Raw genomic sequence first — 24,978 nt, 5'->3', positions numbered from 1 at the left:
GCAAATGCGGCCACATGCTCCAGGGTATTCTGTGTCACTGTCCTCCGGGAGCTTTATTTCATAGTCTCTGGATCATGGCCATTGATGAGATTATATGGCACCAGAGGCAGTTTGTGGGTGTGGCTGCCAAGCTCCTGGAAAACTGAGGAGCTGCAGGGAGGAGGCCCAGTCCCATTCCACGCGGGCTTGGAGATTTCAGTCACGGGTCCTACATACCTGGGTTTTTCTGCAGGTTCCCTCTTGGGTGAGGCTCGTCGGAGCCTGTGGAGAGTGGCCGTGAGCGTGGCTGCGATTGGGTTCTGGAGGTTTTCGGCTGCCGGAGTTCTGCTGGGGCGGGGAGGGAAACTCAACCTGCCCCTTACCCGTTATTTATTTATTTATTTTTTATTTTATTGATTCACCCCGAGTTCAATTCCTCCACCCCTCTCGGATTGCCCGGCAAGCTACCGAGAGTATCTTGCCCACACCCATGGCATATTCAGTATGCCAAAAACAGTACAAGTCTCACGATGGAGACGTTACTGGTGCCCACTCGAGCAAATCGATGAGCAACGGGATGACAGGGATACAGTAACAGTGATTGATTCACCGTAAGATATAGCTTTCGTGTCTGAGTTACAATCACACAATGATCAAACACCCATCCCTCCACCAGTGCACATTCCTCACCACCAATATCTTCGGTATACCCCCACTTTTCTCACCCTCCCCCTGCCTCCATGGCAGACAATATTCCCCATACTCTCTCTTTACTTTTGGGCATTATGATTTGCAACGCAGATACTGAGAGGTTATCAAGTTTGGTCCTTTATCTACTTTCGGCTCACATCTCCCATCCCGACCGATTCCTCCATCAAAATTTTTCTTAGTGATCCCTTCTTTTATTTATTTTTGTTTTGGCTTTTTTGGGTCACACCTGGCAATGCACAGGGGCCACTCCTGGCTCTGCACTCAGGAATTACCCCTGGCGGTGCTCAGGGGACCATATGGGATGCTGGGAATCGAACCCGGGTCGCCCGCCTGCAAGGCCCTACCCGCTGTGCTATCTCTCCAGCCCAGTGATCCCTTCTTTATTCCAGCTGTCCTCTCCCTGCCTGCTCACGAGACAGGCTTCCAACTATGGAGAAGTCTTCTGACCCTTCTATCTACTGTCCTTGGGTGTTGGTCTCGTGTTATGTTATTTTACACTCCACAAATGAGTGCAGTCCTTCTATGTCTGTCCCTCTCTTTCTGACTTATTTCACATGGCATGATACTCTCCATGTCTATCCACTTATAAGCAAATTTCATGACTTCATCATTTCGTCTCTCCTCACAGCTGCATAGTATTCCATTAGATGTACCAAAGTTTCTTTAACCAGTCGTCTGTTCTCGGACACTTGGGTTGTTTCCAGATTTTGGCTATTGTGAACAGTGCTGCAGTGAACATATAGGTACAGATGTCATTTCTGCTGTGCTTTTTTGCAGGCTTATTACCTGTTAATTCTTAAGTGGTCCTTGCTGATAGGACCAAATCCGCTTTTTCCAGCAAAGGGATTCTCTTTTTCACGTGTTGACATTTTGTCTCCTCCGCCTTCTAGCAATGCAGGAGGAAGCGTTAAAGCTGGTTCTGCTGGCCCTTGAGGATGGCTCTGCTTTGTCAAGGAAAGTTTTGGTTCTCTTTGTGGTGCAAAGGTTGGAACCCCGGTTTCCTCAGGCCTCTAAGACCAGCATTGGGCACGTTGTCCAGCTCCTCTACAGAGCCTCGTGCTTCAAGGTATGGACTGCTGACGTTTCATCGGAACGGGAGGCGTTGGCCTGTGCCCTAGTGTGAGCAGTACTAGGTGAATTGAATGAAACTATCTTTGTGGAGGATTTCAGCAGCTTAATTTTCTATTTAAAAACTTGATGAGACCCTGCACTGCACTGTCGTCCCGTTGTTCATTGATTTGCTGAAACAGGCACCAGTAACGTCTCCATGGTGAGACTTGTTGTGACTGTTTTTGGCATCTTGAATACGCCACGGGGAGCTTGCCAGGCTCTGCCGTGCGGGTGGGATACCCTCAGTAGCTTGCTGGGCTCTCCGAGAGGGATGGAAGAATCGAACCCGGGTCAGCCGTGTTCAAGGCAAACACCTTATCTACTATGCTATTGCTTCAGTCCAGTGATAGTAAATCCCATCATGTCAGATTTTGTTTTGTTTTTGTTTCTGTGTTTGGACCACACCTGGCAGTGCACAGGGCTTACTCTCACTTAGGGATCTCTCCTGGCGGGCTTGGGGGGGACCATGTGGGTTGATGGGGATCAAACCCAAGTCGGCCATGTGCATGGCACGTGTCCTACCCTCTGCACTGTCTCTCCGTGCCCATTATTATGTTGGGTTTTCTGTTAGGTATTGAACTACAGAAATCAAGCCGATGCCTATAGCCTTGTTATTCAAGAGATTAATAGTTCTGAGTATTTCTGGGTGTAGACCCCTTCCACTACCACCAAATGAGCACTTAAATGCACTTTTTTTGGGGGGGAGGGGCCACACTGGCGATGCACAGGGGTTCCTCCTGGCTCTGCACTCAGGAATTACTCCTGACGGTGCTCAAGGAACCCTATGGGACACCAGAAATCGAACCTGGGTTGGCCAACACCAGAGTGTACTATCACTCTGGTCCCTTTAATGCACTTTATTTTTATTTATTTTTTTTGCTTTTTTGGATCACACCCGGCGATGCACAGGGGTTACTCCTGGCTCTGCACTCAGGAATTACCCCTGGCGGTGCTCAAGGGACCCTATGGGATGCTGGGAATCGAACCCGGGTCGGTCGCGTGCAAGGCTAACGCCCTACCCACTGTGCTATTGCTCCAGCCCCCCTTTATTTATTTATTTTTTTTGATTTAAATTTTATTGAATCACCATGTGGAGGGTTACATAGTTCTCAGGATTATGTCAGTTATACAATACTCAAACACCCTTCCCTTCACCCGTGCCCATATTCCATCACCAACCACCCCATTATACCTCCCGCCCCCTCCCGCCCCCCCAGTCCCCGCCCTTGTAAGTGATAAGTTTCACTTCGTTTACGCTTTATCTTGGTTATAGTCCATGTTTCAACACATAACTCACTATTGTTGCTAGGGTTTCCCCCAAAAAAGAAAGGACAGTCCCACTGTCAAGGAAGCATTTGATGGCTCTCCATTGCTGAGAATGTAGAGATATTAAGTCCCGCTGTTTGTTACATAACTTTTCTATTTTTTCCCCCCTCGTCCCGCGCCACCGAGATCATGCCTGTTTAGTAATCACCACGCTGCCTGACAAAGGGAAAACAAACCAAAAAAGATGGTTATTTCTCGTCATCAGCCGGCGTGGGGCTCTGGCTTAGTTGATAGTCTAGTAGAATGTCTGCAAGCAGTTTCTGGAACCAAAAGTAATACGCTGGTATCGGCCCCGGCTCGAGATTCCACCAGCGTCCCGCTGTTCCAAGTACATAATAATTTATTCCCTTGTATCCCATTCCCACGCCACCAGGTCCGTGTCAGCTTAATGGACATCATACTATGGTTAACGCCACGCCGCGTTTCTTCCCGAGAAAGAAGGATATTTCTTCTCAGCCGGCATGGGGATATGGCTTAGTTCAGTCTATAGAGATGGCTACCACTTTGGTAGCCTTCAATATTTCAGCAAAAGACTTACTATTCTTGTTAGGATTTCCCACCAAAGTCCGACCCGTTAAAAGGGAACCATTTCATATTGGTGATGATTAAATGACAATAGGTTGCGCGGCCATGGCAGCGGCCTCGCGGCTTTGAATTTCTGTATAAAGTCCAGGGAAAGTACAGCCAGAAATTACACGTCGCTACAAACTTTAACCCATTATGGTCCCCCCAAAGTCCAACCCATTACAAAGGAACCATTTCATATTGCTGATGATTAGATGACATTAGGCTGCCGCGGCCGCGCGGTTTTGGGTTTCTATATAAAGTCCAGGGAAAATTCTGCCTAAAATTCTATCGCTACAATCTTTTACCCTTCAAAAAAAACTTAGTACTATTGTTTGGAGTTTCCCCCCACGTTAAGCCCTGCCAAAAAGGAACATTTACACATTGCTGACAATCAAGAGATACTAGGTTTTGGATTTCTATATGCAGTCCAGGGAAAATTCTTTTGGTAATTGCATCACTCGCTGGCAGCACCTGGGCCAGAAAGCTCCGAGCACACAGTTTGGAGGCATTTTGGGGGCGCCGCTCGTGTCCAAAGTGGTTCAGTTGCCTCCGGGGTCGATCTCGCGAGGGGCCGGAAAGGAGCGTCCCCGCATGGTTCTGCGCTTAAATGTCGGCCAGCACAGGGCGGATCCGGAAGTCCCGCCCATTGGCTTTCCCGGGCTTCCTGTAGAGTCTAAAAACCGGCTATTGCCTCGCTGCGTTCAAAAAGAAAGAGTTGAGAGAGAAAAGACCATACCCTGCCGGCAGCACCTGGGCCAGAAGCTCCGAGCACACAGTTTGGAGGCATTTTGGGGGCGCCGCTCGTGTCTAAAGTGGTTCAGTTGCCTCCGGGGTTGATCTCGCACGGGGCCGGAAAGCTCCAGCCCCCCTTTAATGCACTTTATTTTTTTTATTTTTTTTTTTTTTATTTTTCCCATAACTTTATTGGAAGAATTGTGGAATTATTAATATATACTTTGTAGCTTTTTCTTGGAACTGGATTCAGAAGAATCAGTCATCCATCAGAACTTTCTATATATTTTTATATGAGTCTATAAGGTTGTTCTGTCCCTTACTTCTATTGTATAGCATAAAACAGTTTTGTACATTTTTTTTTTGTTTTTTTTTTTTTTTTTTTGTATTTTTTTTTTTTTAATTTATTTATTTTTAATTAGAGAATCACCGTGAGGGTACAGTTACAGATTTATACACTTTTGTGCTTATATTTCCCTCATACAAAGTTCGGGAACCCATCCCTTCACCAGTGCCCATTTTCCACCACCCGTAAACCCAGTGTCCCTCCCACCCTCCCCAATCCCATCTCCCCCCCACCCCACCCTGCCACTGTGGCAAGGCATTCCCTTCTGTTTTCTCTCTCTAATTAGCTGTTGTGGTTTGCAATAAAGGTGTTGAGTGGCCGCTGTGCTCAGTCTCTAGCCCTCATTCAGCCCGCAACTCTCTTCCCCCACATGGCCTTCGACTACAATGTAGTTGGTGATCGCTTCTCTGAGTTGACCTTTCCCCGGAACGTGAGGCCAGCCTCGAAGCCATGGAGTCAACCTCCTGGTACTTATTTCTACAGTTCTTGGGTGTTAGTCTCCCACTCTGTTATTCTATATACCATAGATGAGTGCAATCTTTCTATGTCTGTCTCTCTCTATCTGACTCATTTCACTCAGCATGAAACTTTTCATGCCCATCCACTTAACTACAAAATTCTTGACCTCCTTTTTTCTAACAGCTGCATAGTATTCCATTGTATAGATGTACCAAAGTTTCCTCAACCAGTCATCCGTTCTGGGGCATTCGGGTTTTTTCCAGATTCTGGCTATTGTAAACAGTGCTGCGATGAACATACATGTGCAGATGTTGTTTCGATTGTACTTTTTTGCCTCTCTGGGATATATTCCCAGCAGTGGTATTGCTGGGTCAAATGGGAATTCAATATCTAATTTTTTGAGAGTCGTCCAAATTGTTTTCCAGAAGGGCTGAACCAGTCGGCATTCCCACCAGCAGTGAAGAAGGGTCCCAGAATACAAAGACTATCCACAGAATGGGAAAGGATATTTACACAATACCCATCAGATAAGGGGTTGATATCAATGGTATATAAAGCACTGGTTGAGCTCTACAAGAAGAAAACATCCAACCCCATAAAAAAATGGGGCAAAGAAATGAACAGAAACTTTACCAAGGAAGAAATACGAATGGCCAAAAGGCACATGAAAAAGTGTTCTACATCACTAATCATCAGAGAGATGCAGATCAAAACAACCATGAGATACCACCTCACACCACAGAGTCTAGCACACATCCAAAAGAACAAAAGCAACCGCTGTTGGAGAGGATGTGGGGAGAAAGGGACCCTTCTTCACTAATGCACTTTAAACCACATGTTTTTGTTAAAAATCTACTCAGTCCTTGGATTTCATTCCAGCATGCTCTTTCAGGGCATTCTGTAGACCTAGCCAGAAGATTTTGACATCGGGGGAGGGGGGGCAGGAAATGAGGGCATGTTTCATTGTAACCTTGATATTGCTTTGTGTAGTGCATATATATTCACGTATTGTTGCAAAAAAAAAATGACATTGGTCCTATCAAGCGTGAGCCCAGTTTTTATTTTTTTTGGGGATGTCACACCTGGCGATGCACAGGGGTTACTCCTGGTTTTTGCACTCAGGAATTACTCCTGGTGATGCTCAGGGGACCCTATGAGATGCTGGGAACCGAACGTGGGTCAGCCACATGCAAGGCAAACGCCCTCCCCTCTGTGCTCCAGCCCCGTGAGCCCAGTTTTGGCTCTTACCCTGACTCACGTCGTGTTCTCGTGTGTTGCTTTAGGTCACCAAGCGTGACGAAGACTCGTCTCTGATGCAGCTGAAGGAAGAGTTCCGGACTTACGAGGCGCTGAGGCGAGAGCACGACTCCCAGATCGTGCAGATCGCCATGGAGGCGGGCTTGCGCATCGCCCCGGACCAGTGGTCCTCCCTGCTGTACGGGGACCAGTCGCACAAGTCCCACATGCAGTCCATCATCGACAAGGTAGGGCTCGGCCAGGCAGCGCGCCACGCAGTTCTCAGGCGCTTAGAAATTGGATTTGGGCCAGAGCGATAGCACAGTGGGGAGGGCATTTGCCGTGCATGCAGCCGACCCGGGTTAGATTCCCAGCATCCCATATGGTCTCCTGAGCACTGCCAGGAGTGATTCCTGAGCGCAGAGCCAGGAGGAACCCCTGTGCATCGCCGGATATGACCCAAAAATCAAAAAAAAAAAAAGGCCTGTAGCATGGCCATTGTGACCCCCAAAATAATAGATAAATCCATCCATCAGATTTTGATTTGAGCCTGTAAGGGTATGCAGAGTCCTTGGCCTATAGCAGAACTTGAACTCAAGCTTAGTTGGGGTTCAGCGTCACTGTTCCCGCTGTTGTGTAGCGTTGATCAATAGACCACGTGCCAGATTGTCATTGCTTGGAAGGGCCTCACAAGTCAGACAAATACAGAGCCATAAAGACAGAAAAGAGTTGCTCCCAGATTGAGGTACTGAGTGGTCTAACATGAGAACGGTAAGGGGAGGGGGGCAGGCGGGAGGTAGGGAGAGAGGGAGGAGAGAGAGAAAGAGCCTAGAAGCATGTAGCAATGCAGATTTTATGTTGCAGGTTATCCTTAGCTGACAAAATGTGAGGTAAACAGGAGGATAAGAATTAAGTCTAATTGGGGCTGGAGCGATAGCACAGAAGGAAGGGCGTTTGCCTTGCACGCGGCTGACTCGGGTTCGATTCCCAGCATCCCATAAGGTCCCCTGCGCACCGCCAGGAGTGATTCCTGAATGCAGAGCCAGGAGTAACCCCTGAGCATCGCCGGGTGTGACCCAAAAAGAAAAGAAAAAGAGAATTAAGGCTAATAAACTTCAAAGATGACTGTGAGGTACACAGTCCACAGTCTTTATCTTCGAAGCAGGCTCTGGACTCCGGGTGAGTGTCCGTCTCTGTTTTCAGTTGCAGACCCCGGCCTCCTTCGCACAGAGCGTTCAGGAACTGACCATTGCGCTCCAGCGAACCGGAGACCCGGCCAACTTGAATCGACTGAGACCCCACTTGGAGCTTTTAGCCAACATCGACCCGAGTCCGGGTAAGCCCAGGGGAAACGAAGCCTTGATTCTCTCCATTGTCTCCTCTTAAATTCCTCTAGAATTTCTCGTCGTAGTTATTCCCGACGCTCCCTAAGTTCTCAGGTTTGTTTATTTATCCTTTTGGTCTTTGGGCCACACCGACTCATACCCAGGGTTACTCCTCACTGCTGTGCTCGGGGCTCACCCCTGGCGCAGCTCGGGACCGTAGGGGATGCCGGGATTGAACCCAGTTCGCACCTGTGCAGGGCAAGCACCTTCCGCTCCGCTACCTTTCTGGCCCCCCAGATCCCTTTTGTGTTTTTTCCCCACGTTTTGTTTTTCTTTTGGGGTCACACCCAGCGATGCTCAAGTGTTGCTCCTGGCTCTGCACTCAGGAATTACTCCTGGCCTCGCTTGGGGGAGGCCGGGGATCGAACCTGGGTCGGCCATGCTCAAGGCACACACCCTCCACCCCGTGCTGTTGGCCCGGCCCTCCGTTCCCTTTGGAAGGCGTCCGCTTGCCTTCACTGTGTCTTTCACTGTGGCGCGTCCATCCCCCGTTCATCTGTCTGACTAGTCACGGGAGCCAGAGTGACCCGATGCCCTCTGCCAGAAGTGCCCCCCCAGGTCTGTCCCGTGGCTGCCTGAGGCCTCCCAGGATGGGTCTTCCTTGAAGTGCTCCCGCCGCCACAAAACGCCCCCTAGGAGAGCCGGGGGGCTGTGTGGGACCCGACTCCGTCTCCCTGGATGCCAGCTGCCGGCCGAAGTGCTTCCGGCTCGGCGTGTCCCTTCCTGACCGTTGCTCCCCGCCTCTCTGATTTCTCGCACAGACGCTCCTCCTCCGTCCTGGGAGCAGCTGGAGAACGGGCTGGTGGCTGTGCGCACGGTGGTCCACGGGCTGGTGGACTACATCCAGAACCACAGCAAGAAGGGCGCAGACCAGCAGCAGGTACCAGGGGATGTGACTGTCGCAAGCGGCTGGTGACGGGGACTGTAGCCTGGCTCAGCCGTGGCGTCACCCGCAATCTTTTCATGCACCTGCGCTAGACTTTCTATACCTATTCTGTACATTTCGGGTCACGTAAAAATTTCTCAAGTGGATAAGTTGAAGAAGGCCCCGTGTAGGTCCGTGTTTCCCAGTGGATGACGTTGTCCCCCGGGTGCTAGAGCCATCCTAGTGGGGGCAGTCCTGCCTCAGGTGCAGGTGTGGGTGCTTCCCATACACAGAAGGCGACAGACAAGCACATAATCCTCATAGAAAGTCAGTTTTTGGGGGCCGGAGCAATAGCACAGCGGGGAGGGCGTTTGCCTGGCATGCAGCCGACCCGGGTTCGATCCCCAGCATCCCATAGGGTCCCCTGAGCACCGCCAGGAGTGATTCCTGAGTGCAGAGCCAGGAGGAACACCTGAGCATCGCCAGGTGGGACCCAAAAAAAGTAAAAAAAAAAAAAAAAAGAAAGTTGGTTTCGTGGGCTGAGTGTTATTTGTTGGTTGGTTTGGGGACCACACCCGGCGGGGCTCAGGACCTGCTCCTGGCTCTGCACTGAGCGATCACTCCTGGTGGCTGGGGGGACCCTGTGGAATGTCAGAGATCAAACCTGGGCCAGCTGTGCGTAAGGCAAGTGCCCTACCCACTGCACTATCAACTCTGGCTCCTTTTTTTCTTACTGTATTTTCTTTTCTTTTTTGGGTCACACCCGGCGATGCTCAGGGGTTTCTCCTGGCTCTGCACTCAGGAATCACTCCTGGTGGTGCTCGGGGGACCCTATGGGATGATGAGAATCAAACCCGGGTTGGCTGCATGCAAGGCAAATGCCCTCCCCACTGTGCTATCTCTCCAGCCACTCTTACTTTTTTTAATCTGAGAAAGTGTGTCCATATGCAAAGCAAGTTTAGGAACCTCTGATCTAGATGACCAAGATCCTAAAATGGCAGCAGCACAGAATTCCTAGGGGAGGGGTTGTGTCATCGTGGGTGGGTGTGGGTGGGGTGTGGGTGTGTGAGCGCTGAATTTTGCTTTTGCTGTAGCCTCCACAGCACAGCAAGTATAAGACGTACATGTGCCGTGACATGAAGCAGAGAGGAGGGTGCCCCCGTGGGGCCAGCTGCACCTTTGCGCACTCTCAGGAGGAGCTGGAGAAGTAAGTGACGGTCACCGGACTCACCCTCCTGACAGCTCACATCAAACAGAGCCCGGCGGCCTGGGGTGGCGGGGCGGGGGCACGTTCAGCAGTGTTTGCGGGTGGCAGTTGCTCCCAGCGACACACAGGCCACCATGGGCTATGGCCACGCCTGCTAAAGCCCCTGGCACCACACACGGAGGGACCGCTGGGCACAGAGCCAGTAGTGAGCCCTGGGCACGGCCCGTGTGGCCCCCCCAAAAAATCAAAACAAACACTGGTTTTATTTTTTATTTAAACTCTGTGACTTAGAATACTGTTAATATTAATACCACAATGTTATAATACTACAATTGCAATATTGTAATATTACAATATTATAATATTAATGCAATATTGTAACATTGTGATAGTAATATTGCAATGTTATAATATTACAATTAATATTACAATATTAATATTAATATTACAATGCAATAGCACAGCGGGTAGAGCGTTTGCCTTCCACGCAGCGGGCCCAGTTTCAATTCCTGCATCCCTCTCGGAGAGCCCAGCAAGCTACCGAGAGGATCCCGCCCGCACAGCAGAGCCTGGCAAGCTCCCCGTGGTGTATTTGATATGCCAAAGACAGTCACAACAAGTCTCACCATGGAGATGTGACTAGTGCCCGCTTGAGCAAATCAATGAACAATGGGATGACAGTACTATTTGTTTATTTATTTATTTATTTTGCTTTTTGGGTCACACCCAGCAATGCACAGGGGTTACTCCTGGCTCTGCACTCAGGAATTATCCCTGGTGGTGCTCAGAGGACCATATGGGATGCTGGGGTTCGAACCCGGGTCGGCCGCATGTAAGGCCAACGCCCTCCCCGCTGTGCTGTTGCTCCAGCCCCAACAGTGCTATTTATATATGTATAGACAACTCAAGACGATAGCTAGAATATGTTGTTTGTATCTGGGACTTGAAGAAAATTGCTAGAAAATTATTTGTTTGAGGTACGGAGCCATAATCCTGGGTTTAGAGTGTTTGCCTTGCATGCGGCTGACCTGGCTTCGATCCCCTGCATCCCTGAGCAGCACCAGGCGTGATTCTCAAGCACAGAGCCAGGAGGAACCCCTGAGCATCCCTGGATGCGGCCCAAAAACCTCGTCCCATTAAAAAAAAAAAAAAAACGAAAAGAACATTTCACTGGGGGTGGGGCCAACACCCCACGATGCTCGGGGGTCCCTCCTGGCTCTGCCCTCAGGAATTGGTCCTGCTGGGTCACACCAGGGTGGGCCACGTGCGGGGCAGGCGCCTTCCTGCCATGCTGTGGCTCGGGCCTGTCTCCTGCTCCTGCCCCGTGACGCTGGGTCCCCTGCCCGCACAGGTTCCGGAAGATGAACAAGCGGCTGGTGCCCCGGAGGCCCCTGAGTGCCTCCCTGGGGCAGCTGAACGAGGTGGGCCTGCCCGCTGCCGCGCTTCTCCCCGAGGAGAGCGCTGTGGACCTGCCGGGCAGGAAGACCCCTGCGCTGCCCAACGGGATCGTGGCGGCGGGCACGACGGTCGCGAAGCTGATCCCGCGGGGGACGGAGCCTGGCTACGAAGCCGGCCTGAAGCCGGGGAAGATGGACCACCTGAGCAGCAGCGCGCCCGGCTCCCCGCCCGACCTGTACGTCCCGCGCCCACCCCACCTCCACTCTCACACGTTAGGGCAGCAGCGCCCGCGACATGGTGCAGCAGGCGGGGCTCTGGCCCCTCCCACACTGGGCCCCCTGAGCACAGAGCCAGTAGTCAGGCCTGAGCACTGCTGGTATGGCCAAGGAATACAAAACAAAACAAAAATTTATTAAGAAAATGGAGGAAGGGGTCCTGGACCAATAGCACAGCAGGGAGGACATTTGCGTTACACGCAGCCGACCCAGGTTCGATTCCCAGCATCCCATAGGGTCCCCCGAGCACCGCCAGGAGTGATTCCTGAGTGCAGAGCCAGGAGTAACCCCTGAGCATTGCTGGGTGGGACCCAAAAAAGAAAGAAAAAAAGGAGAAAAAGAAAATGGGGGGGGGGGAAATGCTGGTTTTGTTTCTTAAATGTTTGGGGGGATACTTTATTTTTCCTGTGCAAGTGGTTTTTCTTAGAAACCATCAGTGTAGGGGAAATAAGATAGATGGTTTCACAGACACTGTTAAAGAAACACGTTTCCAGGTCATGGAACGATTCTTTTACATGAAACTTTCCTTTCTTTTCTCTTTTTTTACTGAATCACCGTGAGGTAGTTACGAAGCGTTCATGTTTGAGGCTGGAGCAATAGCACAGTGGGTAGGGCTTTTGCGTTACATGCGGCCCACCCAGGTTCGATTCCCAGCATCCCATAGGGTCCCCCGAGCACCGCCAGGAGTGATTCCTGAGTGCAGAGCCAGGAGTCAGCCCTGAGCATCGCTGGGTGGGACCCAAAGAGGGGAAAAAAAAAAAAAAAAAGCTTTCATGTTTGAGTTTCGAGTTTCAGTCACGCTGATCGAGCACCCATCCCACCACCAGTGTCCCCAGTATCCCCCCCGCCCCCCCCCTATCCCCTGAAGCTCCCTTTGCGCGCTTAGGACCACAGGGCACCTTCAAGCTGACTTTGCAAATCTTCACTGCTAGTCTCGACGCTGCTCCGAAGAGCATTTCTGCCCTCCCTGTGAACCCGCACCCGGTACCTCCGAGGGGGCCCGCAGACCTGCCCTCTTTGCCCGTCACCAAACCGCCCCAGATGGTGTCTCGAGGGTCTCCGCTCTACCCGGCACAGCAGGCGGACGTGTATTACCCGGATCCCCGAGGGACGGCTGCGCCCCCGTTTGAGCCAGCACCTTACCAGCCAGGTGATGACCGTGTCCCGAGCAGCATCTTCATGACCAGCTTTTATTGTTTTCTGCATTTTTTGTTTTCCATTAATGCACTTTTTTCTTTTCAAATACTTGGGGGGAAGCACAGTGGGGAGGGCGTTTGCCTTGCACGAGGCCGACCCGGGTTCGATTCCTCCGCCCCTCTCGGAGTGCCTGGCAAGCTACTGAGAGTATCTTGCCTGCATGGCAGAGCCTGGCAAGCTCCCCGTGGCGTATTCGATATGCCAAAAACAGTCACAACAAGTCTCACCATGGAGACGTGACTGGTGCCCGCTCAAGCAAATTGATGAGCAGCGGGATGACATTGATAACTTGGGGAAAACTAAGATCTTAATGATTCACTGAGTAGGATGAAATAAATGAAGCAACAGGAAGGAAAAAAAAAAACGCAGATTGCCCTCTGCTAAGACTTGTTATCCATTAAATATGTTCACATATTTGTTTAAGTAACAAGTCACCCAGCTAAACCATGGGAATTTGCTGAGTAAGGCAATGTTTCTTTTTCCTGACCAGAAGTTTCCTTGGGGGTGGAAGGAAAGTATCAGTGGGTATGTTAGATCTAGAGGGCTGTATCAAAGGTGTTCTGAGGCTAGGGTGTAGTCAACACTTGCGTCGGATGTGGGGATACCTATGTGTAATCCCCAACACTATATGACTCCTGAGCACTGGGAGGAGTGGCCCCCCTTTTTTAAAGTGTTTTTGGGTTGTTTGTTTTTAACAGATTGCTTTGTTTCCTTTTCTCAGTCTTAGTTTTGAGTTATAAATACCTTCTCTAAGCTCAAAATAAGAATCGAAGTAGACAGCGTTTTCAGTATCGCTCAAGTCTGATCAGAGCTGATCTCTGCATCCCTTTGATTCACCAGCAAGGGAAGCACCAACTGCTTCTGTCGAGACCTCCCTCCACTTCGTGGGGGGCAGGGGGCGTTGCACTGTAGTGAAGGAGCATGGTGGAGGGGCCTGGGGTACTTAGTTGAGGAAGAGGCATGGTAACTATGTATCAATACTGAGTAAAACTTGACTCCTAGGGGGCTGGAGCGATAGACAGTGGGAAGGGCGTTGGCCTTGCACGTGACCGACCCAGGTTCGATTCCCAGCATCCCATAGGGTCCCCTGAGCACCGCCAGGGGTAATTCCTGAGTGCAGAGCCAGGAGTCAGCCCTGAGCATCGCCCAAAAAACTTGGCTCCTAAACTACAATTTTTTTTTTTTTTTTTTTGCTTTTTGGGTCACACCCGGCGATGCACAGGGATTCCTCCTGGCTCTGCACTCAGGAATTGCCCTTGGTGGTGCTCAGGGAACCATATGGGATGCTGGGAGTTGAACCCGGGTTGGTCACGTGTAAGGCAAACGCCCTCCCCGCTGTGCTATTGCTCCAGCCCCTACAATAATTTTTAAAAATTAAAATGTAGACCTTAATTGCAGAGAACAGAAACGCTAGCTCTATAATCGGTAGAGTTCAGGAACCTGCTAGGGTTCTGCTAAGTACTGGAGAAGGAGTGTTAAGTGAGTCCCAGAAAGAGTCCGGCTGGGCTGAGCAGAGAACTTGTTAGATGGAGAAGCAGCCAAAATGGGCACATCCATCCCTGGAAATCCTGCCACGTGTCACAATTCCTGGAGCAGGGCTTCCTGAGCTCCTGCTCCTGACCCCTTCCCCCCCAAGCCCCCCGAGGAAATTGTATGTGACCCCAGATGTGCACAAATGTAAGACAGGTCTAGAAGTGAAACGTTTGTGATGAGTCACACAGCCACTTCCAGGTGACCCCGTGCTCAGCTCAGGAAGCCGCTCTAGGGCTGGAGGGTCAGCGCAGCAGGAGGCATTCGCCTTGCACACGGCCGCCCCGGGTTCCATTCCCCGAGCCCCACCGGGAGTGAGCACCTCAGGGTGTGGCCCCAAAACAGAGCATAGAAGCCACGCTCTAGAACTCTTCAGTAGGGGCCGCAGCACAGCAGGGAGGGCATTTGCCTTGCATGCTGCCACCCCGAGTTCAATCCCCCACCTCCCATCGGGTCCCCCGAGCACTGTCAGGAGTAATTCCTGAGTGCAGAACCAGGAGGAACCCCTGAGCATCGCCGGGGTGTGACCCAAAAAGCCAAAAAAAGAAAAAAGAACTCTTGAGGGGGCTGGAGCGATAGCACAGCGGGTAGGGCGTTTGCCTTGCACGTGGCTGACCCGGGTTCGAATCCCAGCATCCCATATGGTCTCCTGAGCACCACCAAGGGTGATTCCTGAGTGCATGAGCCAGGAGTGACCCCTGTGCATCGCCGGGTGTGACCCAAAAAAAAGAAAAAAAAAAAAGAACTCTTGAGTGGCTACAAGAGCTCCACCTACAGACAGATCTTTTGCGTGCCAGGTTCTATTTGAGCTTTGGTGTTGGTTGGTTGGTTTTGGTTTCCAGAATATTCTGTGAAAGCACTCCCGGAAGTCTGAAACAGTGAAGAGAGTTAAACGAGGTAGATGGTTTGTTCCAGAAGCTTCCAAGGATACTTTCCCATCGTGTTTTTCATTCCGCTGACCACGGAAGCAGAGAGGAGAGAACGGACTGTCAATCAATTCCTCAGCACCGAAGTTCCCTTCTGGTCGTGTTGGTGGGAACGGAAGCCCCCCGCCCCCCCCCCCCAAGCCGCGCGGGTGGGTTCACGGGCGCTGCTCTCTCCCTGCAGGCATGTACTACCCGCCGCCGCCACCCTGCGTGTCCCGCTTCATGCGGCCGCCCCCCGCCGCCGCCGAGCCCGTGCCCCCCTACCTGGACCACTACCCGCCCTACCTGCCGGAGCGCGTGGTGAGCTCGCAGTACGGCGCACAGCCGCAGCAGTACCCGCCCATGTACCCCCCGCACTATGACGGCCGCCGGCTCTACCCACCCCCGTCGTACGGGCGAGAGGAGGTGTTCCGGGAAAGCCCCGTGCCCCTGGACCTCCCGCCGGCCGCCGTCCCGCCCTACGTGCCGGAGCCCCGGGAGCGCTACCCGCAGATGGACGCCTACTACCCCGTGTCCGCGCACCCCGCGCAGCTCCGGCCCTACGTGCGGGTACGCCTCTTCCCCGCATCGGGACCGTTCGGTTGTTGCTCGTCGCACTTTGTTTTGTTCTTTGTTTTTGTTTCTGTTTTGGAGTGGGAGGGGCCAGATCCAACAGTGCTCACTGGCTATTCCGGACTTTCTTTACAGTCAAACCGCCACTGGCAGTGCTGGGGTTCAGGGTGGGGAGGACGCACAGTCCAGGGGTCAAATCTAGGCCTCTTGGGGCCGAGTGATGGCACCGCGGGGAGGGTGTTGGTCTTGCACACAGCCGACCCAGGTTCCATCCCCAGCATCCCATAGGGTCCCCAGAGCACCACCAGGAGTAATTCCTTAGTGCAGAGCCAGGAGTGATCCCAGAGCATCGCCGGGTGTGACCCAGAAAAAACCAAAAAAATCGAGGCCTCTTCACTTGCTAAGATGACCTGCATCTGACTGGGCTATCTCCCTGCCCCTTGCAGTGATTTTTTTCTTTCACCTTTTTGCAAAGATAATCAAGTAGCACCTGCAATGCTCAGGTGTTGCTCTTGGTTCCGAGCTCAGGAATTAACTTGTGGTGCTTGGGGGACCATACGGGATGTCCGGAAGTTAACCCAGGTCGGGGTGTGCGGCTAAGCCTCCCCCCACGCCACCTCCGCCGCCGCACAATCACTGTCGCCTGGGTTTGTTTTGTTTCAATATTAAAGGTCCCCCAGCTTCGAAGAAATTAGCCCTTCTTAATTTTTGAGTTTTAGGGGTTTTTATTAACATTTTTAGACCTATTTGGAAATGGTGATTTGGGCCAAAAAAATTTAGCTCTGTGGGAAATAGTGAGACTTTGGTGGGGAGGGGGGTTGCTTCACTTTGGTTGTCTTGATATTCGTAAATGCTAATTAAGATGGGTAGACAGTGGGGGCTGGAGCCATAGCACAGCGGGGAGGGTGTTTGCCTTGCACAGTGGCCAGCCCAGGTTGGATTCCCAGCATCCCATAGGGTCCCCTGAGCACCGCCAGGAGTGATTCCTGAGTGCAGAGCCAGGAGCAACTCCTGAGCATCACTGGGTGGGACCCAAAAAGGACCAAAAAGAAAAGAAGGGTAGACAAGCTGCTTCTTTAGCATTGGTGCTCAGCGAAGTGACACCTTTTGCGCTTGTGTCTCCGTTTTCACTCTTCCCTCCCTCCCCAGGAGTCTCCGTACAGCCGGTTTCCGCCGCCGCCCCAGCCTCACCCCAGCCTGGATGAGCTGCATCGCCGCCGGAAGGAGATCATGGCGCAGCTGGAGGAGCGGAAGGTCATCTCCCCGCCGCCCTTCGCGCCCTCGCCCACGCTGCCGCCCGCCTTCCATCCGGAGGAGGTCAGCGCAGGGTTCTGTCCCCTCTACCCCTGTTTCCCTCCTTGGGTCCTCTTGTCTCATGTCTAGGTCATCTTTGCCTGTGCCCGAAGCTATGGCGACGTCTTTACTTTCTTTCAAAATTTTGAAAACGGGCTGGAGCGATAGCACAGCGGGGAGGGCGTTTGCCTTGCACGCAACCAACACGGGTTCGATTCCCAGCATCCCATAGGGTCCCCTGAGCACCGCCAGGGGTAATTCCTGAGCACAGAGCCAGGAGTGACCCCAGTGCATCGCAGGGTGTGACCCAAAGAGCAAAAAAAAAAAAAAAAATCGAAAACATTGGTTTTTTTTCTTTTTTTTTTTTTTAATTGAATCACCGTGAGAGCAGAGCAGTTACAAAGCTTTCAGGTTTAAGTCTCAGTCATACAATGATTCAACACCCATCCCTTCACCAGTGCACATGTTCCACCATCAAGAACCCCAGTATATCCCCCTCCCACTCCCCACCCTGCCTGTGTGGCTGATGATTTTCACTTTACTCTCTCTTTACTTTGATTACATTCCATTTTTGACAGAAAACCCACTATTATTATTATTTGGAATTTTTCCCCCAACAATCAGACCTGCCGAAAAGGCATCATTAGATCTGTAGTTTTCTATTGCTGATAGTGAAGAGCATATGATTTTGGAATTCTGGTATTTTCGTAATTAAGTCCAGAGGTATTTCTGCCAGCAGCCGCTGTGTTCTGAGATTGGTTTGTGTGCATCTGGGATCATGGTCATTCAGGAGTGGAGGAACTGTTCTTGGGGGGTCTCGTTTGGGCGGGGAGCAGGGCCAGTTCTGCCTCCCCCCACCCCCATCTCGAGATTTCCCGAGCGCCCCATCACTGCAAGGTCCTACCTCTGTCCAATTGGCTCTGAAAGGTGGCGGTCGCCATGCTGCCACAAAGGGGAAAAGGCCCAGGGACAAAAACCCTTCCCCTCCCGGGACTGCACGGGGCCGTAGCTTAGTTCACAGTCCAGGAACATTTCTCCCAGCAGCCACTGCATTTTCGAGATTGGTTTGTGTGCCTCTGGGATCATGGCTGTTCAGGGGCGGAGGAGCCGTTCCTAAAGAAAATGTTGTTTCATATTTAAACAACATTTTCTACCTACAGATTTTTTTTTCCACTTTTTTTTTGGGGGGGCATCACACCTGGTGATGCTCAGGGATTAATCCTGGCTCTGCACTCAGGAATTACCCCTGGCGGTGCTCAGGGGACCATACGGGATGCTGGAAATGGAACCCGGGTTGGCCATGTGCAAGGCAAACTCCCTCCCCACTCTGCTATCACTCCGGCCCCTACAGATTCTTTTTATATGGAATGTTAGCAGTGAAGGTACACTTTCCCCACCCAAAGGTAGCTTGTTGATGCATCATTCTGTATCACTGTATCACTGTCATTCAGTTGTTCATCGATTTGGTCGAGCAGGCACCAGTAATGTCTCCATTTGTCCCAACCCTGAGATTTTAGCAGTGACTCCTTACTCGTTTTTCCCAACGATTGGAGGCTCTTTCAGGGTCAGGGGAATGAGACCTGCTATTGTCACTGTATTTGGCATATCGAATATGCCATGGGGAGCTTTTCAGGCTCTTCCGTGATTCGTCATTATTTAGTGAAAGCAGCTTTTCTCCTTCACCAGTGACCTTTACCGTTACCTGTTGGCGGTCTGTGTTTCCGGACTCTGTTCTGGTTTTTGTTGCAATTTGCTTTGGTATTTGGGCCACACCCGGCGATGCTCAGGGCTGACTCCTGGCTCTGTACTCAGGAATCACTCCTGGCTGTGCTCGGGGGACTCTATGGGATGCTGGGGATCGAACCCCGGTCGGCCACTTGCAAGGCAAATGCCCTCCTGCCCTCCCTCCCTTCCTTCTTCCTCTCTCCCTCCTCCTCTCCCTCTCTTCCTCCCTCCCTCCCTCTGTCTCTTTCTCCTCACGGGGCCGCCTCCTGTTTCTTTTTCCCATCTGCAGTTCCTGGATGAAAACCTGAAGGTGGCCGGGAAGTACAAAGGGAACGACTACAGCCAGTACTCCCCCTGGTCCTGTGACACCATTGGCTCCTACATCGGCACCAAGGACGCAAAGCCCAAAGACTCGGTGGCCTCTGGGGGTGTGGAAATGATGGTAAGTTGCAGAGCCACGCCAGTTGGTCACATCGAGGGACCAGAGCGCCCCGTTAGTGAGCAGACGTCACGACTTCTCAGGAGTTGCTTTGAGCCAGGCCCGGGGTGCTCGGGGCTGACTTCTGGGTCTGTGCTCGGGAGTCACGGCTGGCGGGGCTCAGAGGACCCAGGGGACACCGGGAAACACCCAGTTCGGCAACTTGCAAGGCAGACGCCCTTCCCACTCTCAAATCCATGACTTCCTGGTCTGAGTTTTGAAACCAGAGTACTATGCCTTTTTTTTTTTTTTTTGGCTTTTTTTGCTTTTTGGGTCACACCCGGCAATGCACAGGGGTTACTCCTGGCTCTGCACTCAGGAATTACCCCTGGCGGTGCTCAGGGGACCCTATGGGATGCTGGGATTTGAACACGGGTCGGCCGCGTGCAAGGCAAACGACCTACCCGTTGTGCTATCGTTCCAGCCCCTGTACTGTGCCATTTTAATTCTGTTTAAACTGTACTCTCAGGTAAATGAACAACAGTATTTGAATACACAAAGAAAATCACTTATTTCTGTACGCCCAACAGCTGTGTAGAATCAAAATTATTTATTTATTTAGCGTAAATCAAGAGGTTTGGTTTCTCCTCCCAAAGAAAAATATGGCCCTTACATCTGAAGTTTTAAACAACAGAATTGAATCTAGTGAACAAGATAGTGTTTGAGTCAGAATTGTAGCTGCTTAGCTTCAAGTGATCATGCCTTTGTGGACATGGGTGCTGGATTCTTTTTTTTTTTTTTTTTTTAATGAAAATGTTAAATAGCACCCGGACTGGAGCGATAGCACAGCGGGTGGGGTGTTTGTTTGCCTTACACGCTGCCGACCCGAGTTCAATTCCTCCATCCCTCTTGGAGAGCCTGGCAAGCTCCCCGTGGCATATTCGATATGCCAAAAACAGTCACAACGAGGCTCACCATGGAGACGTGACTGGTGCCCGCTCGAGCAAATCAATGAGCAACGGGATGACAGTTATATAGTGATACAGTGGAAATGTTACACCAGTGTGTATCCCTTTGACAAGTTTATGTTGTCCCTTTTAAATATAACAGAGTATTAGAATAACACAGTGGAGCCAGAGCGATAGTACAGCAGGGAGAGAACTTGCCTTGCATGCAACTGACACCGATTCCATCCCAGCATCACATAAAGGCCCCTGAGCACCACCAGTGTGGCCCCGAAACTGACTATAAGCCCGAGAATAATGAATCCGTTTCCTATACTAAGGATTATTACTTGTCGTGACACACCTAAATGATAGAAAAGGTAGCGGGGAGTGAGGACAGAGACTTAAGCAATGCTCTTGTCAACTAATCAAGGTCACGAATGACTTTGGTGTAAATGATAGAAAAGGTAGGAGGGAGTGAGGACAGAGACTTAAGCGATGCTCTTGTCAACTAATCAAGGTCACGAATGACTTTGGTGTAAATGATAGAAAAGGTAGCGGGGAGTGAGGACAGAGACTTAAGCAATGCTCTTGTCAACTAATCAAGGTCACGAATGACTTTGGTGTTAGGACACAGCATTATGTTATGATTTTATCTTTTTGCTTTGGGGGACTTACTGAACAGTGCCCAGGGGCTCTGCACAACTCAAGAGCGACCCCTGCTGGGACGGGGGGAATGAGAAATTCAGTCCAGGGTTGGTCAGCCGCGTGCGCTGCGGACCCCTCCAGCCCGGATGCTCTCTCGCCCTGGAGCCTCGATTGACCCTTGCTGGAGAGAAGGCAGGTTGGGGTCAGTTCCCTGGGAGGGCTCTTCCTCGTGTCCGTCGTGCAGAACGTGGAGAGCAAAGGCGTGAGAGACCCGAGGCTGGATCTGCAGCGGAGAGCCGCGGAAGCCAGCGACGACGACCTCATTCCCTTCGGGGACCGGCCCACTGTCTCACGCTTCGGCGCCATTTCCCGGACGTCCAAAACGCTCTACCAAGGAGCTCCCCCGAAGTCGCTGAACCTGCCAGGTAGGGCCCCAGCACCAGCCCGCACGCCCTTGAGTGCCTATGCATTTTGGAATTTTCCAAAGTGTGGAATCTGCCGTTTATTTGGGGCCTGAGGCCACACCCAGCGATGCTCAGAAGTTACCCTTGGTGGTATTCGGGAACAAATGGGTTTTTTGTTTGTTTAATTTTTTTTTTAAATTTTTTTATGTTTTTTGCTTTTGGGGTCACACCCAGCGATGCTCAGGGGTTCCTCCTGGCTCTGCACTCAGGAATTACTCCTGGCAGTGCTTGGGGGACCGTATGGGATGCCGGGGATCGAACCCGGGTCGGCCACATGCAGGACAAACGCCCTACCCACTATGCTCTCGCTCCGGCCCCCTGTTTAATTTTAATTTCAAAACAAAAGTGACTGTTTTTGTTCTGGGGGCCACACCCGGTGATGCTCAGATCAAGGGTTCCTCCTAGCTCTGCACTCAGGAATTACTCCTCACAGTGCTCAGGGCACCCTGTGGGGTGCCAGGGATCGAACCTGGGGCCGCCGGGTGCAGGGCAAATACCCAGCCCGTGGAATGATTGCTCCAGCCCCGTCAAATGACTAATATTTTCATGGAGATTCAAAAACAAACACCGGGGGCTGGAGCCATAGCACGGTGGGGAGGGCGTTTGCCTGGCACTCGGCTGACCCAGGTTTGATTCCCAGCATCCCTGATGGTCCCCCAAGCACCGCCGGGAGTGATTCCTGAGTGCAGAGCCAGGAGGAACCCCTGAGCATCGCCGGGTGGGACCCAAAAAGCAAAACTAAAAAAAAAAAAAATACAGGTGTCCCATTCTCGTTTGGGTGGCCCTCCCTTCGGATTTGTCGCGTGGACACAACTGTGGGTCCCTCGAGTGGCCCCTCACGGCGGGTGACTCTCCTCCTGCAGATTACAGCCCGTACGGAGCCCACGGAGGCTGGGGGCCGTCCCCGTACGCCCCGCACCAGAGCATGCCTTCTCAGGGACACTTCAGCGAGAGGTACGTCGCACCTTTCGCGCCGCGGCACTGTCCTTCTGGGTTTCTGGACTGCTCCATGCTTAACCCCCGCCCCCACCTCAGGGAGAGGATTCCCATGTCGGAAGTGGCCGGTCACGGGAAACCCCTGCCGTCCGCAGAGAGGGAGCGACTCCGCCTGGAACTGCAACAGCTCAACCACCAGATCAGTCAGCAGACCCAGCTCCGTGGACTGGAGGTAGCGCCCGAGATTATGCCCCCCCGCCCCCACCCCCAGCCTGCCCCCACCCCCCACCCCCCGCTGCAGTTCCAGTCATTGGAGACGCCTCAGAACCAATCCTAAAAGAAGGGACCCTTAGAAAGTTGTATTCTAGGGGCCGGAGCAATAGCACAGCGGGGAGGGCGTTTTGCCTGGCATGCAGCCAACCTGGGTTCGATTCCCAGCATCCCATAGGGTCCCCTGAGCACCACCGGCGTAATTCCTCGGTGCAGAGCCAGGAGGAACCCCTGTGTATCGCCGGGTGTGGCCAAAAAGGCTAAAAAATAAAAATTAAACAGAAGGGACCCCTAGAAAGTTGTATTCTAGGGGCCGGAGAGATAGTACAGTGAGGAGGGTGTTTGCCTTGGACGCTGCTGACCCAGGTGTTCGATTCCCAGCATCCCATAGGGGCCCCCGAGCACCGCCAGGAGTGATTCCTGAGTGCAGAGCCAGGAGGAACCCCTGAGCATCACCGGGTGGGACCCAAAAAAGCAAAAAAAAAAAAAAAAAAGATTTGGGATCAGAGCAATAGTAGAGTGGGCAGGGCACGTGCCCTGCACACGGCCAAGCCAGGTTTGACCCATCATAGCTCCCCTATGGCCCCCCAGCACTGCTAGGAGTAAGCTCTGCATATACCCCCCAAAAACAAAACAAACAAAAAGAGCATTTTTCTGGGGTGCGGTTCTCTAATCGCCCCTCGGATCTTTGCCCGCCTCTGTCCGAACTCTCTTGGTTCCCCTACGCCTGAGAGTCCAGCCCCGGCCCCCCGGGCTCCGGCAGCTGCTGGAGCCTGGGAGTGTGGGGTCCCCCTTCCCTGGTCCTTCTCTGCTTTTCTAATCAACCTGACAAGGAAGCAGAGACCACCTCCGTATCGCGCGGCCGCGGTCTGGGGCCCGCGCTGTGCCGTGTGTGCCTGGCTCTGCACGGGGCCCCTAGTGACCAGCTGCCCTTGCAGAGGGACGCGAGTGCCCTGGCCAGCCAGCCACCGCCCAAGTGGCCCGCGATGGTCTCCAGCGAGCAGCTGAGCCTGGAACTGCACCAGGTGGAGAGGGAGATTGGGAAGCGGACTCGGGAACTGAGTATGGTGAGAGCTGCGGCGGGGCGGGGCGGGGAGGAGAGAGGGGAGGGGAGGGGGGGGAGGGGAGGGGGGTGGATGCTGCTGGACTTTATTTGACTTATTGGGGGGCCTGGGGGGCCACACCCGGCGGTGCTCCAGAGCCAGTGCTTGCTTCCTTGTCCACCTTGAAGCGTGGGCCAGTGGCCTGTCCTCGGCTGCGTCGTCCGTCTGGGCCTGTCTGTCGTCTGCCACTTGGCCAGCTCGTTTGAGCCTTGGTCAGAATCCAATACGGGTTTTCGGTCCTGCATTAGTGCCAGCTGCCCTTTTCTCCTCTCATGATGGCCGCTGATGAGGGATAATTGAGTTTATTTCCTTTCCTTTCAAAGGAGAACCAGTGTTCTCTGGACATGAAGAGCAAACTGAATACGAATAAGCAGGCGGAAAACGGACAGCCAGAATCACAAAATAAAGTTCCGGCCGAGGACCTGCCATTGGCCTTCAGGTAAAGAAACATTTTCAGTCTTGTTAATCCATCGTGACAGTAATAAATCATTTGATTTTTTAAAAATATATATATACAAAGAAAAAAATTATTAAAAAATTTGGGGTTCGATTCCCAGCATCCCATAGGGTCCCCGAGCACCATCAGGAGTAATTCCTGAGTGCATGAGCCAGGAGCAATCCCTGTGCATCGCCAGGTGTGACCCAAAAAAAGAAAAAATAATAATAATAAAAAATATATATACATATGTTAAGTGAATAATATTTTGATCAAAATTTAGGAGTTACAAAGTTATGAGGACACAATCAAGGTTGAATTAACTGATCATACTTAACAAATGAAACTTTCTATGATTCTTCCTTTTTCTTTGTTTTTTTTTTTTTGGCGGGGGGGTTGGCCTACCCCCAGCGGTGTTCGGGGGCTATTTCCTGCTCTGTGCTCTGCTCCTGGTGAACTTGGGAACCATACCGTGCCAGGGATCAAACTCAGGCCTCTCACATACAAACGTGCACAAGCTTTCTCCCTGGCCCTTCTTCCCTTTGTCTCTAGTTATTTTGGTTTAGGGGAGCCGGCTGGCCATGCGCAGGGGGTCCTCTGCGGTTCGGGGGTTGAATTGCGGTAGGTCACTTGCAAGGTGAGCCCCATATACTCCCTGGACCTCTTCCTGGACTTTTGAACTTGTTCTACTAGATAACTTTTTTTTTAAAAAAATGATTATTTTGTAAGGACTGCAGCAATAGCACAGCAGGGAGGTGCCTTGCACGTGGCCAACCCGGGTTCGATTCCTCCATCCCTCTCGGAGAGCCCGGCAAACTACCGAGAGTATCCCGCCTGCACAGCAAGTTTCTGGCATATCCACATTGGATATGCCAGAAACAGTCACAACAAGTCTCACCATGGAGACGTGACTGGTGCCCGCTCGAGCAAATTGATGAGC

General features: G+C 51.9%; 1 protein-coding gene across 1 annotated transcript in view; it reads left to right on the top strand.

Moving 5' to 3' along the window:
- Positions 1-24,978, top strand: part of RC3H1 (ring finger and CCCH-type domains 1) — a 51,300-nt gene that overhangs the window by 18,967 nt on the left and 7,355 nt on the right. Inside the window, exons 5-19 of the mRNA XM_055120166.1 lie at positions 1,581-1,756; positions 6,514-6,714; positions 7,670-7,802; positions 8,613-8,731; positions 9,811-9,923; positions 11,275-11,556; positions 12,529-12,746; positions 15,431-15,798; positions 16,951-17,118; positions 19,109-19,261; positions 21,074-21,254; positions 22,157-22,247; positions 22,329-22,461; positions 23,438-23,566; positions 23,926-24,041. Of these exons, the coding sequence (XP_054976141.1) occupies positions 1,581-1,756; positions 6,514-6,714; positions 7,670-7,802; positions 8,613-8,731; positions 9,811-9,923; positions 11,275-11,556; positions 12,529-12,746; positions 15,431-15,798; positions 16,951-17,118; positions 19,109-19,261; positions 21,074-21,254; positions 22,157-22,247; positions 22,329-22,461; positions 23,438-23,566; positions 23,926-24,041 (2,581 nt within the window). The remainder of the gene's footprint in view (positions 1-1,580; positions 1,757-6,513; positions 6,715-7,669; positions 7,803-8,612; positions 8,732-9,810; positions 9,924-11,274; positions 11,557-12,528; positions 12,747-15,430; positions 15,799-16,950; positions 17,119-19,108; positions 19,262-21,073; positions 21,255-22,156; positions 22,248-22,328; positions 22,462-23,437; positions 23,567-23,925; positions 24,042-24,978) is intronic.

Source organism: Sorex araneus, chromosome X (assembly GCF_027595985.1).
Source record: "Sorex araneus isolate mSorAra2 chromosome X, mSorAra2.pri, whole genome shotgun sequence".
Lineage (NCBI taxonomy): Eukaryota > Metazoa > Chordata > Mammalia > Eulipotyphla > Soricidae > Sorex > Sorex araneus.
The sequence above is the reverse complement of the archived record's forward strand: the minus strand, read 5'-3'. Positions and strand labels throughout refer to the sequence as shown.